Source organism: Takifugu rubripes, chromosome 19 (genome assembly GCF_901000725.2).
Source record: "Takifugu rubripes chromosome 19, fTakRub1.2, whole genome shotgun sequence".
Lineage (NCBI taxonomy): Eukaryota > Metazoa > Chordata > Actinopteri > Tetraodontiformes > Tetraodontidae > Takifugu > Takifugu rubripes.
The window spans coordinates 7116966-7129691 of NC_042303.1; the positions used below are offsets into that span (position 1 = coordinate 7116966).

Here is a 12726-nt window from a genome sequence, read left to right on the forward strand (position 1 = left end):
ACTCGAGTTCCGGTTCAACGTTTTAATCGCCTTCCAGTTTATGCTGAAAAGCCCAAAATGTCACGTTACAAATTAGTTTTCTTTTTAAAAAAAAATTCAGCAGTGCAAACATGTTTCAGATTTGAAAACCTTAGAAATGGTATCAGGCATAAAAAAGAAACCCAGGCCCCCAAATGTGCAATATATTGTGTCATTAAGGAGATTTTACTGATCGATTGATCCTTTAAGCAATGATTAGAATGATGCCAACTCTTAATCTACACTGCTGCCATTCAAGGTGTGTCTTTATTTTATAAAACTTGTTCCCTGTGTAAAGTTCAAGCTGATATCAATTAAAAAAAGCTACTGTGCCGCTTGACTTGTTTGCTGAGCGAGGGCGCCACCTGCTGGCGGTTTTCTTTTACAAGGGGAACAGACGGGATGCCTAACCCAGTAACTGGGCAGAGATTATAATGCAGAGATTTACTAAAAACATACTAAATACGCTCCCTTTTCGATTTGAACCATTTTTAAATGAGATGGTTCGTTAAGATAAAAACATTCTTTGGAATAATGTTCTGTGGAAGCCCCCAGATGCTTCCAGGATTAGAACAGAAGAGTTGTACAGATGTTACAGATGATGTGAAACAGTCAGACAGTCACGAGAACAATGAGAAGGCGGTTTCCCAACAGGTGATTGGTTTTTCTCTCTATAACACCAAAGGGTGGCAGCATTATTTTGATCTACCTCAGGTGGGCCGGCGCTCTGGCCGCACGCTGCTTCTAAGAGTCAGAGTCGTCGTCGTCGTCGTAGTAGCGGTTCCTCTTGATCAGATCCTCCGCGCTCAGCTCCTCTGCGTCGCTCCCTTCCTTCTCGTCCTCCCAGAAGCCCACGTCCTGGGAGGTGCGGCTCTGCTTGGGCTGCAAAGGTGGAGAAGGTGATGACGCAATATCTGGCGAGATGCTTCTCAGCGAGCCCTCCTCCTTCGCCTCCGCCTCCTCTGTGGCGTTTACGCTCGGCTCCTTCGCCTTCGGAGGCTCCTCGGGCGTGGCCTTCTCCTCCAGCGATGCTCGCCACTCCGTCAGGGACTTGAGGGGGCGGCGTTCCCTTGGTGCCAGAGTGGGGGCGGGGCTGGGTCTGGCGGCGAGGGTGAAAGGCCGACTGCGCTCCTTCAGAGAAGAACTCCTCCTGAGGGTCGCCAGCTCTGCCCGATCCGACCTCTGGTGGACCGACGGGCCCTCGTCCTCCGGAGGCCATTTGGCTTTAAAGGGTCGTCCTGAAGCGGTTCCTTCCGTGACCGGGCTGAGCGCCGTTGTCTCCGCCTGGCCCTCCGTAGCCGGAGGAGGCCAGGCCACCCTCAGCCTGCGCGCCTCCATGGCCCTCTCTCTGGACTGCACGTTGGCCCCTGCCCGCGTCTGTGCCCGGCTCTCCAGCAAGGCCGTCAGGTCTGTGACTTTCACCTGTGGCGGCTCCTCCTCGGGCGGCTCCTCCTCGGAGCTCTCGCGCGCTTGGCGGGTCGCCGCGACCGGTTCCTCCTGTTCTCGCGGCTTCGGCGACTCCTCGCCTTCCTCTCCGTTGGTCCGGGGCTCCCACAGCTCCTTGTGAGGACGGCGGCCGAAGCCCTCGTCGTAGTTGCCCTTGGTTTTGAACAGCTGGTTGAAATGGGGCTTGCAGTAGATGTTTCCTTGCAGGGAGGCATAGTTCCCCAGGCTGGAGACAGAAGACCCACTCAGTCATCCACAGCCTTCCAAGAGATCTCCGACCCGCCGAAGACTCACCTGACTGTTGTGTTGCAGTGATGGCAGCGGAAACAGCGTTTGTGATAGACGTGCTGGAGCGCGACCAGCCTCTCCAGAGGATAAACCGTCTTCTGACAGGCAACGCACGTCTCTCTTGGCGGGGGACGGAACTTCTGAACACAGAAACGTTCACGCTCAGGATTTGCACAGGCCAACGTCGGACCTCTTTCATTGGCCGCCGCTTCCTGCTGACTCACCTGAGGTGCTTTGCCGTGGTCGCCGCTCTCTCCTGAAACGGACGAAAACATCAGGCTGTGACACGGAAGACATTTGACTTCATCCTGCGTGGATTCTCGCCCACTCACCGTTGCACTGAGGCGGGGGGGCGTGTTTCGGATCTGCCGACGCTGATGATTTTGGAGCCGGCACCTCTGGGGTCACACCCTGGTGGAGGAGAGAGAGAGAGAGAAACTGAGAGAGAGGCCTACATTTCCTCTCCTTTCAGCTGAGGACAGAGGGAAAAAGGAGAGAAACAGGAAGAAGGCAAACAATCCCAACGCGGCCACTTTGATGGCTGCACACACAGATAAGGCGGCGTCGCATGATGTGGCTACAGCCGCGATATTTAACGACATCGTGTGCTCAGTCGTGCTGCGTGAGCTCACAGGCTGAGCGGCGCCTTGTTTGAGAAGGGCAGCCTGGTACTTGGCCATCTTCTCCTTCGTGGATGTCGACTCCAACACTCTGTCGACCGCTGCAGACAGAATAGTCACAGTCAGAGCTGAGATTCCTGACTGAAGTGCGCTTAGTGTGGTCGAGAGCGTGTATCTGACCTCCGTGTTGATCCGCATCATCTGATGAAGAACTGCGCAGGGTCGTCCTGCCGGCCTGGAAGAATATAAAAATAAGCCAAAGTGAAGTTTGGTGAGGTAAATTTGCATATCTCTCGCACCGGAATTCACTCGAGAGAACAGACTCATTTGTGAAGTGCTTCATTTGTGTGTGTCCAGGTATCACCGACGGCAATGAAGAAGCCAGCACACACACACACACACACACTTGTTTAGCTGCACTTGCAGGGTCCACCCAATTAAAACAAAGAAACCTCATAATGAAATTGAATAATAAAGGGGCCCGTTTTGGTCAAACCCCACAGTGTGAGTCTTTGGATAATGACACAAGGAGGAGTGTGTCTTATGGGGACACCCATGAATCTAAAGCTGGTGGTTTCAGGTGCTGCTGACAGGATACACGTTCCCATTGTCTCGTTACTTCTGTACCAGCCATGACGTCATTGGGCTCCAGCAGCCGGAGGTAAAGAGCCATTAAACCGTGGCAAAGGTGAGCTTGTATCGGAGTAAAGTTTTTAAAAAAACAACAGCGCTGTTGATTTTCTCACGTCCGTGGACATGAAGTCATTAAGTCGCCGCAGAAGAGAAAATCAAAAGCGAAAGCATGAGATGTTGCGAATGAGGAATGTGAGCGAGCGGCGAGGTGTTCCGCTGAAGTGTGGAACAGCCTTAGGTCAGGAATGTTCCTGCATTCCTCCGCTGTGGAAGGTGAGGAGTGGAGGGCTGTAGATGTGGTCTCAGGGGGGAGGGACAAGGAGAGGGAGTGTGTGAGTGTGTGTGTGTATGGGGGGGGGGTACTACTTTAAGAAATACAGAGAAAACAGATCTCCAGCAACAGGTCTAGGGCCCAAAATGAGCTAATCTGACTCCAACTGTAGAGTGGGTCTTTAATCACCTTGTTCCGAGCGTCCTCTCCTTTCTCAAACCTCATCTTCAGGTTGTTCAGGGGCACCCGGGGTTTTTCGTAAGAGCCGCGGGGGCTGTTAGGAACCTGCTCCTCGGGCGTTTCGGGTCCCTCCCTCTGTGTCAGCTCATCACTGTCCATTCCTCCGTCACCCTGGGGGGCCTTCCCAGCTGCAGGGGGCTGCTGGTCGTGGCGGGTCGCGAGCTGACCGCCCTGAAGGAGCGGAGCCGGCCTGGAAGCGGCCGGCGGCCTGCTGCGTGGCACGTGCTGGGCGGGAGGTGGGACGGAGGGCTGCTCCCAGCGTTTCTTCAGAGCGCTGAGGTTAGCGGACCGCAGCGAGGGTGCCACGACATCGGAAGCCTACGAGAAGAAGGAGAGCCCATCAAAGACTGAGAAGCGGCCAGTCGGCACGTTTGGAAAACGGCGACTCGGCGCGATTTAAAATCAAAACGTCGAACTTTGAGCTCGGTTGTTAGCGACGGTTGAAGCTGACAGCTGTTCGCTGCAGCTGCCGAATGCAACAGCTGGCTGGAGGTGCGGGCGGGCGGCGGGGCCGTGCCCGCGGAGAAGCTGCTCTTCCTGGCTGCATTCCTTTCCACACAACTTCACCTTTCCAGGGAGCGAAAAACTCGGGGGGGGGGGGTTGTTTCGCCATTCGTGCCAACAAAACAAGGAACCACAGAGCAGCCGGAGATCATGTGACCTCCAACTTCCCCAAGTATAACAGAGGAATGCTGAACGGACACCATGCAAATAAATCACCCCTGTCCATGTTTGCTAATCAGCTAATAAAGCTTTTAAAAAAAAACGCCACTGTGTTAAAACCATCCAAACTTCATGTCACGCCCATTAGCGGTGGCAAATAAGCACGCGTGATTACTGGAGATCTTTTAATCTATTAGCGTGGCACAACATCAGATAAAGCCATGAATAAAGGATTTAAACAAAGAGCACCCCCACCTCCTCCGCTAGACGTACAATTACTGTCTTTGTGACGCCAGTCCAGAGAGAACAAGAACTGGACAAGATGGTTCCTCCATTCACGCAAAAGCCCACGGCAACACACACACACACACACACAAACTCCAAACTCCTTAAATGTTGCTGAAGTGACAGAATAAACAACCAGACCCCTTAAAAGGTCAAAGTTCCAGCAGCCACCTTCTGCAGGTCAGAGCTCTTCCAGATGTTAGCCGCGGCTCCAGAGGAAAAAAGGCCTGCTCGCTTGAACTGGTCCAATCCCTTTAACAGCAGGACAATGAATGAGAGGGAGTCATAAAGCCCATGGAACCGAGGCAGGAAATGATACATGCGGGGAGACGTTAACTCTTTGTTCGCCGTGTCGAGAGTTCGTCACTCTGGATTTTACAAACCCTGATGAGAAATGAAGCCAGTAAAACCGGCAACGTGGAAATGGAAAATTCTCAGTTCTCATTAATGGGCGGCTCCTGGACCTGCGTCTAAAAAAAGGTAACTAACAGTTACTTTTGAACACTCTGTACTCCAATCTCAAAGCATTTCTAAATATTTAGACTCAGTCCATGTTCATTGTTGTTGATGTGTTGAGTGAGTCGAACTTGTTCTACGCGTTATTGGAGGATAACTAAAACTACTGTGTCCTAACATAAACCTGACTTTGCCAAAAGATAAGGATAACTTTTAATTACATCAGAAAAAAAAGTCATTTTCCATTATCTATTAATAAATATGGCCTTTAATTGAGGAAATACAAAATCTCAACAGAACCATCTCATTTTTTACAGATAATCTTTTACATTTTCTGGTATCACAAATTGTTTAAAACGCCCTTTTTCAATTTTATTTCGATTAACTTCACACTTTTATTCAGGACGTGCGTTCAATGAATAAGTCTGGAAATAAAGCTTAACGCTTCTCCTCACCAGCAAACGGTTCAGTTCTTGTCAACAGTCAGATAATTTCACAAGGGAGGGAGGGAGATGAGCTGCCTTTGTCTCTGTCTCACACACACGCACACACACACACGCACGCACACAAAGTCCACGGTTAAAGTAACATTACCTCGTGTTTCTTCATCATTTCGGTTGATCAGTTGCGGCTTTGTTGTGAAGACTTCTGCACGCTGACAGTGCAGCCAGACAAAGGCCGCTTCAGAGGGATTACACGCTAGTAGGATTACGAGTTTTGTGATCTGCAAGTGGCCAATTAGAGGCCAGCTAAGAGAGTTGGCATGGCGAGCCTGCGTCTGCTCATTTCAACACGCAACAGTTAGTCCAGCAACATCAGCAGTGGCTGAGCAATTGAGGCGCGAAGCACAAACACCTCGTTTAAGCGATACGCTGCCAAGGAGAAGCTCATTAAAGCGATACAGGTTAGGGTGTGTGATGGATTCAGTCTGGCTTTTGACAGATTTGGACAAACAGAAATACTCACTTTTTTCTTCTCTGCACTCGACTCCTCAGCTGCCTTCTGGTACCTGACGGGGATGGACACAACACTGACCTCTGGTGGCTCAAATCAAAACGGCCTTTTTCCATATTTTTGGGGGTATTTTTAAAAGCGTTAGAATAAATGCGAGTCATTGCATCCTTATCAAATAAATATTATGTGACAACCAGAAGCACAAGGACGAACTCGTGTCACTCACTTGGAGAAGCGCTCAGCGATGGCGTTGTGTCGCCCTCGTCCGCTCAGCGACAGCTCCTTAGCTGTGACGCGTAACGACTGCGTCGCCCATGACCGCCGGTTGAACGGGCCGCTGTCCATCTCTGCCAGCTACTGAATAATCTGAACAGGAAATGTTTGAAATTATACTTCGACGACAAAGTATCACTGATAAAAAAGAGCCATTGACGCCCTTTGAACAGAAAATTGGGACTCTGCGTCCTCGTCTCACTGAGTTTTAAGTGGAAAAATGATACAGAAATCCACTATGGCGTGTTTAGACTCAGCATCATTGCCGCGGAGCCGCTCTCCTTCGGATTAGCCGTTTTTACAACTCCAATACCTGACACGCATACCTAAGGGTGCTCCTCACTTGCACCGGTGTTCACGGAGCTATGCGTGTAAAAAAAAAAAAACAGTCGGCCTGCTTGAACTTGCAACCGTCCTCGTGAAGCTCAAACAGAAGCGCGGCTACAAACTGTGAGCAGACGACTCACCAAAGGTAGCAATTTAGGTTGATCACAGCCTGCAGGGCTGTTTGTCTGGACCTTTTCAGTGAGGTGGACCCGTAACGTCACCCCTCAGATACAGATCAACACCAGTGACAGGACTTTGGAACTGAACTGGGTTGAGAATTCAAATGCAGCGCTGTGTTACAGGCTAAGCAAATTAGCTAATACAATATGCAACTCATCACCTGTTAGTTAGCTGACGATCTTCAAACTCAGATGTTCACACACAGGAAAAGATAGAGTTGTGTTTTTTGGTGCTACAAGATTTAATTCCTGACAGATTTAGATACTGTTATCATGATGACCTATTGATTATCTTCGCAATGTGGCGCTCAGCTAATGACGAAATGGTAAAACGCTGAAAGATCGAGTTTAAAAGTTCAGTCGGTCGGACTGTGGAGTTATTTTTAGCACATCGACGAAGCTGAGCGGGAAATTCCGGCTTCATTAATTTGATTAAAATTAAAACGATGGCGTGTTAAACAGACAGCAGACTGAAAAGGAAACTAAACTTCCTGTAAAAAAAGTTGATGCTGCAACTTTATATCTGCTGATCACGCTCTTGCATTATGACATCCCCCGCTGCTGGCCACGCGAAAACACACACTGAAATTCCAATTTTGAAAAAAAATACAAAAAAATAAACTATTTGTCCACACACAGAAACAGAAAGAAAACAAATACGGCTATACTCAAATAAATATGTTATAACCTCCAAGCTGGTGAAGACAGCAATTAATTGAAGACATTGATACTTGTTTAATTATTCCTCCCTGCAGTAGCAGGTGCTCTGAAAAAAGAGCCTCCAAACCTTTGTAGGCCAACAGATATATGAGCTTTTGTAATCTGATCATCTTCAACACTTATCAGCAAAAGGTGGCTGCTGACCTTTGACCCCCTCTGCAGCAGCAAACACTTTTACAGTGTGTGGACTCAGGACGAACAAGGAGGCGACGTTGCCTAAGGCAGGAAGGTGTAATAACAATTCTCTGGGTTATTAATAAGACAACAGTCTGTTGTTTGTGACCAACGGGTAAAGGCAAAGTTGTAGATTAGCCGAACGGTGGCCAAACAGGATTAGAAGATACATTTTAAATCCAGGTGGTGGATTTAGAAAACATCTGTCTTGAAGAAAAACCTGCATAAATAGTTTCTGAGGTGTATCAGGAGACGCCATCGACCTAATCTACCCGATCCAGCAGTTGGGCTGGTTTTGGTATCGATCATCGCGGAAGGTGACACACGCACGTCGGCTCACCTTAAAGAAAAGACGCCGGATAAACTAGCTCTGAAGGACACGCTCGACATTTAAAGACTTATATTTCACCGTCGTTGAAGTCAAGCCACTTGGTGGTTGGGTTTTTCTTAAGTTGTTGCTGGGAGTTTTAGTCTTACCTGTGCGAACTTCCGTTGAGCGAGTCGGGACACCTGACACTGGCTGCTGCCGCTGCGTCACCGCCTGATGTGGGCCAGGCAGGGCCGGCGGGCAGCGCGGAAGGTGCGGTGGGAGTGGTCAATGGCCGGGTCACGTGGTTAAATCAGCCAATGAGAGGGGCGCTTACCTCTACCTGCCGGTCTGTCAGGTTTCGACGCCAAGTTCAGTAATAGAAATGCCTGAAAATACAGATTTACTCAACAGGAAAGGATCCGAGGGGAAGGAAATAAGAGGAGGCGCGTAGACAGCGCGTTTTATTCCCGCTCCCACGTCTGCATGTTGCGCGTCACGAATCATATGCAGTGACGCCTTGAAATGACGGAAGTAGTTGTAAAGCCATCGCTAAATAAATCGTTAGAAAGGTCCACCGTGTGATAGTTTTTTGTTTAAGATAATTTAGTAACAGAAATCAAATAGAAGTAACAGGAACACGTATATACAATGTGTAGCATTAGAATGATCAATTGTGGTTAAATTTACTGATTTCTTAGCTAGATATAAAGCAATAATCTCTGAAAATGATATTCAGGAGAGAAGAAATGTGCAGATAAAAAAATATATATACGTGTTCTTTCCAAAGCAGAGAACATGAGTTTGTTTCCTAATACGTCCACACGTAGAGGTGATTAAAAATCTTCTGGATTTCCAAAATATTAAACTTCAGATAAGAGTGATTTCTCCGGAATCTGTCAGAATACTTCAATCACCGGTGTAACCGGATCGTTAAACCGTTCATAGTTAAAATAGTTTTGTGTGAGGTTTGTGTTTTCCTACATTATAAACTTAAGGGCTCGGTTACACTTAATTCCAGCAGTTACCATATTCCAAGAGCCTAAACTACAGACACGAGCACGGTGGGATTTAGAAGGGGGTGTCTTTTGAAAACATTCTCCAGTGTTTTCTGCTCTCACAAACCCACAATCGACTTGAAACCATGATTTAAAACATTATTTATCTCTTCTTGTACTCGTCAGTCACGATGTTTAGAGGTTCTGATCCGGAACAGATTTTAATGCTACCTGGAACCATTCAGAGCCTATTTAAATCTCGTGGGTTTTGTTTGTTTGTTTTTTTGTTTTTGAGAAGGATGGTGCACAGTAGTAATATGTTTTTGCAAATTAATGAGGTTTCGTTTGTTACATTTGAATGTTGCATTGTTGTGTTTCTCCTATATTGGGGTAGTTTAATGGAGAATATAATATATATTCTAATATTATATACGATAACATTATTATTGTTATTGTTGTTGTTGTTATTATTATTATTATTATTATTATTATTATTATTGTTATTATAAACCCACATCAATATAAACCCACCTGTACTACATCTGATTTGGAAAAGCACCTCAGTCATTTGGTCATCATCAAACCAGCTGATTTCTAGGTTCTTCTTTTATCCTTTAGGTGTTCACTGCCCTTATGTATTTTTTTAATCAATATGTGATTTTAATATCAGTACATTTAATCTTAACGGAGCTAGGACTGATTTTAGAAGAGTGGGGGGTTAATTTGCTATGAGGTTTCTACGTGGCTCTTTTACTGTTGGTGAAGTCATTCCCGGTGTTTTATTGAAAGTTAAAGGTGTTTCAGAAAATGTGAAACTTGTGCTTTTAATAGCATTTTAGAATAGCATTTTTAAGCAAGTTAAGTGTCTGTGTAGCAAAGACTGATTTACAGGATGCATCTGGAAAGACGCTGTATAAGATGCCGGTGAAGACCATGAACAGGCACAGACTGAACCAGAGAGCTGACATACCCTGAAGATGGTACTTTGGCCTGGCTCCAGCCAGCAGGCCCCAGTGGAGGACACTGTACAACCATCCACTCTCTAAGAGTCACACTGATCACCCCTGTTAAGTGGTGATCCATAGTATCTTCCTAGGAAACTTAATCATAGCAATCAATAATGAAACTGTGAAAAAGAAGTGCCCCTTTTGTGACAATAGGGAGACAACTTTAGATACACATGTCATCACAAGTGTCAGCTTTTAAACTTTGTTTTAGGGCAGGCCAAGGTGGCAGTGTATGCACAACATGGGTCTAAACTAAGTAACCCAACTGAGTTTTTATTTGATTTATCGTTGCAATTAATTAATTTTATTACTCAACATTCCAGGTGTTCCTCAATTAACTTGTTTTTGATCATAATTCATCCTTCTTGTATACTTTTCTTTTTTACATTTTGAATAAAAACACTTTTTATATCACTACCCCTCTAATGCGCAACATGGGTCTAAAATGACCCATAACCATTTCCCATGTTATTTCATATATGGCTGAGTGTTTCTAAGATGAATGTTTATAATCTATGTATTTAATCATTTGTTAACCCAACTATTCCTTCAATTTTAATTGTTTTATTTAGCACAAATCATCATATTAAGTTCTTCCTTTATGAATAAGCATAGCTTTTGTCAGTCTTCATGACGTTTTTACACATGGGTCAGAAATGACCCACATTTGTGTAACATGCAGTATTTACACTATTTACCACTGTGGAGAACTATTTGAAGACCTGAAACATGTAGGTCTTATTTTACAGTAATTATCAACTTAAATATGCTATATTTATATTATATTTATCATTGTAATTATAGTTATTATTATCATCAATAATAAATATATAATAATAAAAATAAGTAAATATAACTGATACGGTTTAAGTAACCTGGAGAAAAAGTACATTACTTGTCAGAGAGGAAAATATATTCAATACTATTAGCTATATTGTATTATAGCATATTATATTGTAGCTAGCAATCTATCTTAGCTAGAACACCAAAATAAAGCTAAACTAGTGCGACAGTTGACAGATCCTGTCACTAGAAATGCATGATCACTGCACTGTGATCAGTTGTTATATTTTATTTGGTCACAAATTAGATGTTAAAATGGTTAAAATATCAACTGTTCAACTGTTATCAGAGGTATGTGTCTACAGAATGTTCATGTTTGTGTACGACAAATAAACACATTTCAAATATAAAATGTATGATTATTTGGCCCAAAGCATTGCTGAAGTGATTATTTGAAGCAAGTTATAGTTTGAAGTAATTTAATTAAAAATCACACTTGGATAAATGGGTCATTTTTGACCCATGTGGTGTAGTAATCCAAAATCTATTTTTATTCCTAAAATAATAAACAGACAATGGAAGCATTGGCCTTGTAATTGACCTTCTAATCAAAAACAAGATATTAAAATTATAATTGGGACATTTAATAATAAAATAAAATTTAATTTTTTTTAAAAATACAGCAAAGAAACTCACCCAGCCTGAAAACACATGGAAAATGAATTTTGACCCATGTTGTGCATTAGAAGGGGTGTTCATATGTTGTGCATCAAGGGGTTAAGCCATAGGAAAGATAGAAGAGGGTTTTATTGTTGAACCTGTTACAGTGTGTATCAACATGATCATGTCCAGACTCATCATTGATTTTAAGTATAAAAAGGCAGCTGGGGATCTGGACTCTTTTGAGCAGGTCCGGTGTTTTAATCACGTCCTTTGTTTTTTAGCAAGTGAATCTTGGCAGCTTGGAGATGCACTGGTTACTCTTGTTCTTGTGGCTCCCCCGATTCCTCGCCTTCCTCTACATTGGTCTGGGGCTTCCCCACCTTCTGGAGTTGACTGCGGCCAAAACCCTTGTTGTAGTTGCCCTCGGTTTTAAACAGGAGCTTGAAATGGGGCTTGCAGTAGATGTTTCCTTGCAGAGCGGCATAGTTGCCCAGGCTGGAGAAAGAAGACCCACTCAGTCATCCATAGCCTTTCAAGAGATCTCTGACCTACCAAAGACTCACCAGACTGTTGTGTTGCAGTGATGGCAGCGGAAACATGCTTTGTGATAGACTTGTTTGTCTGTCAGCCTCTCCAGAGGATAAACCGTTTTCTGACAGGCAACGCACGTCTCTCTTGGTGGGGGACGGAACTTATAACACGGCAACATTCACACTCGTTCAGGAATTGCACAGGCAAAAGTCGGACCTCTTTCATTTGCAATCGCTTCCTGCTGACTCACCTGACGTTCTTTTCTGTGGTTGCCGCTCTCTCCTAAAAGATATTCCTTTAAACAAAGCCCATGAGGTCACCACGCCTCTGGTTGAATGACCTCTCACACCAGGGGGAGCAAGGAAGACCCTTGCTGTTGTAGGCCAGGGAGATAGCCCCTACTATCCAGCGGGAAAGCCTCTGTTTGGACAGTGCTTTTCCCTTAGCTGGATTAGCATAACAAACAATCAATTGGACAAATAAATGCACACCCTGGGTGCGATCCATATGTGCATAATGTACGCACAGGGCATAAGGAGTGCAACATCCTCTGCTCCTCAGAAGCAAAATAATGAATATCTAATATCTAATAGAATATCTAACAACAGTGTGTTAGGTTTTTTTTACGTTGCTGCTGGGAGTTTTAGTCTTACCTGTGCGTACTTCCGTTCAGCAACTAGGGACACCTGACAGTGACTGCTGCTGCGGCGTCGCCGATTTATGTGGGCCAGACAGAGCCGGCGGGGAGCGAATGAGGTGCAGTGGGAATGGTAAATATTCTGATCATTTGGGTAAGCCAATGAGGGGGAAGGGGGGTTCCTTACCTCAACCTGCCGGTCTGTCAGGCTTCGACACAAAGCTGAGTAATAAAAATGCCTTAAAATACAGAT

General features: G+C 45.3%; 2 protein-coding genes across 7 annotated transcripts; both read right to left on the bottom strand.

Moving 5' to 3' along the window:
* Window positions 1-9: 9 nt before the first annotated feature.
* On the bottom strand, window positions 10-8171 carry LOC101072725 (LIM domain and actin-binding protein 1-like). 4 transcript variants are annotated; one of them, XM_003973139.3, is made up of 10 exons: window positions 8025-8171; window positions 6101-6240; window positions 5887-5929; window positions 3466-3834; window positions 2553-2607; window positions 2385-2473; window positions 2085-2163; window positions 1977-2008; window positions 1759-1892; window positions 10-1690 (listed from the first exon to the last, which is right to left on the bottom strand). In XM_003973139.3, exons 2-10 carry the CDS (start codon window positions 6217-6219, stop codon window positions 763-765), a joined length of 1848 nt encoding a protein of 615 aa, XP_003973188.2. In that variant the 5' UTR covers window positions 6220-6240; window positions 8025-8171; the 3' UTR covers window positions 10-762. The 4 variants fall into 4 exon arrangements, with proteins under 4 accessions (XP_003973188.2, XP_029682009.1, XP_011612011.2 ...); XM_029826149.1 differs by lacking the exons at window positions 5887-5929; window positions 6101-6240; window positions 8025-8171 and adding an exon at window positions 5515-5547; XM_011613709.2 differs by lacking the exons at window positions 5887-5929; window positions 6101-6240; window positions 8025-8171 and adding an exon at window positions 4636-5458.
* Window positions 8172-11431: 3260 nt separating this feature from the next.
* LOC115246791 (LIM domain-containing protein 2-like) lies at window positions 11432-12589 on the bottom strand. Of its 3 annotated transcripts, XR_003885867.1 has the most exons (4): window positions 12490-12589; window positions 12087-12282; window positions 11869-11996; window positions 11432-11800 (listed from the first exon to the last, which is right to left on the bottom strand). XR_003885867.1 is itself a non-coding variant. In XM_029826168.1 (2 exons), the coding sequence occupies exons 1-2, from the start codon at window positions 12012-12014 to the stop codon at window positions 11620-11622; spliced, it is 327 nt and encodes a 108-aa protein (XP_029682028.1). In that variant the 5' UTR covers window positions 12015-12080; the 3' UTR covers window positions 11432-11619. The 3 variants fall into 3 exon arrangements, 1 of the variants encoding a protein (XP_029682028.1); XR_003885866.1 differs by having other exon boundaries at window positions 12087-12552; XM_029826168.1 differs by lacking the exons at window positions 12087-12282; window positions 12490-12589 and having other exon boundaries at window positions 11869-12080.
* Between the last annotated feature and the right edge of the window lie 137 nt (window positions 12590-12726).

Bases quoted from the DNA above. Each gene is read 5' to 3' on its own strand.
- LOC115246791 (XM_029826168.1), bottom strand. From the start codon at position 12,014: ATGTTGCCGTGTTATAAGTTCCGTCCCCCACCAAGAGAGACGTGCGTT. The intron at 11,801-11,868 runs GTGAGTCTTTGG...TTCTTTCTCCAG, and splicing joins CACTGCAACACAACAGTCTG to CCTGGGCAACTATGCCGCTC.
- LOC101072725 (XM_003973139.3), bottom strand. From the start codon at position 6,219: ATGGACAGCGGCCCGTTCAACCGGCGGTCATGGGCGACGCAGTCGTTA. The intron at 5,930-6,100 runs GTGAGTGACACG...CATCCCCGTCAG, and splicing joins ATCGCTGAGCGCTTCTCCAA to GTACCAGAAGGCAGCTGAGG. The intron at 2,474-2,552 runs GTCAGATACACG...TTCTGTCTGCAG, and splicing joins TGATGCGGATCAACACGGAG to CGGTCGACAGAGTGTTGGAG.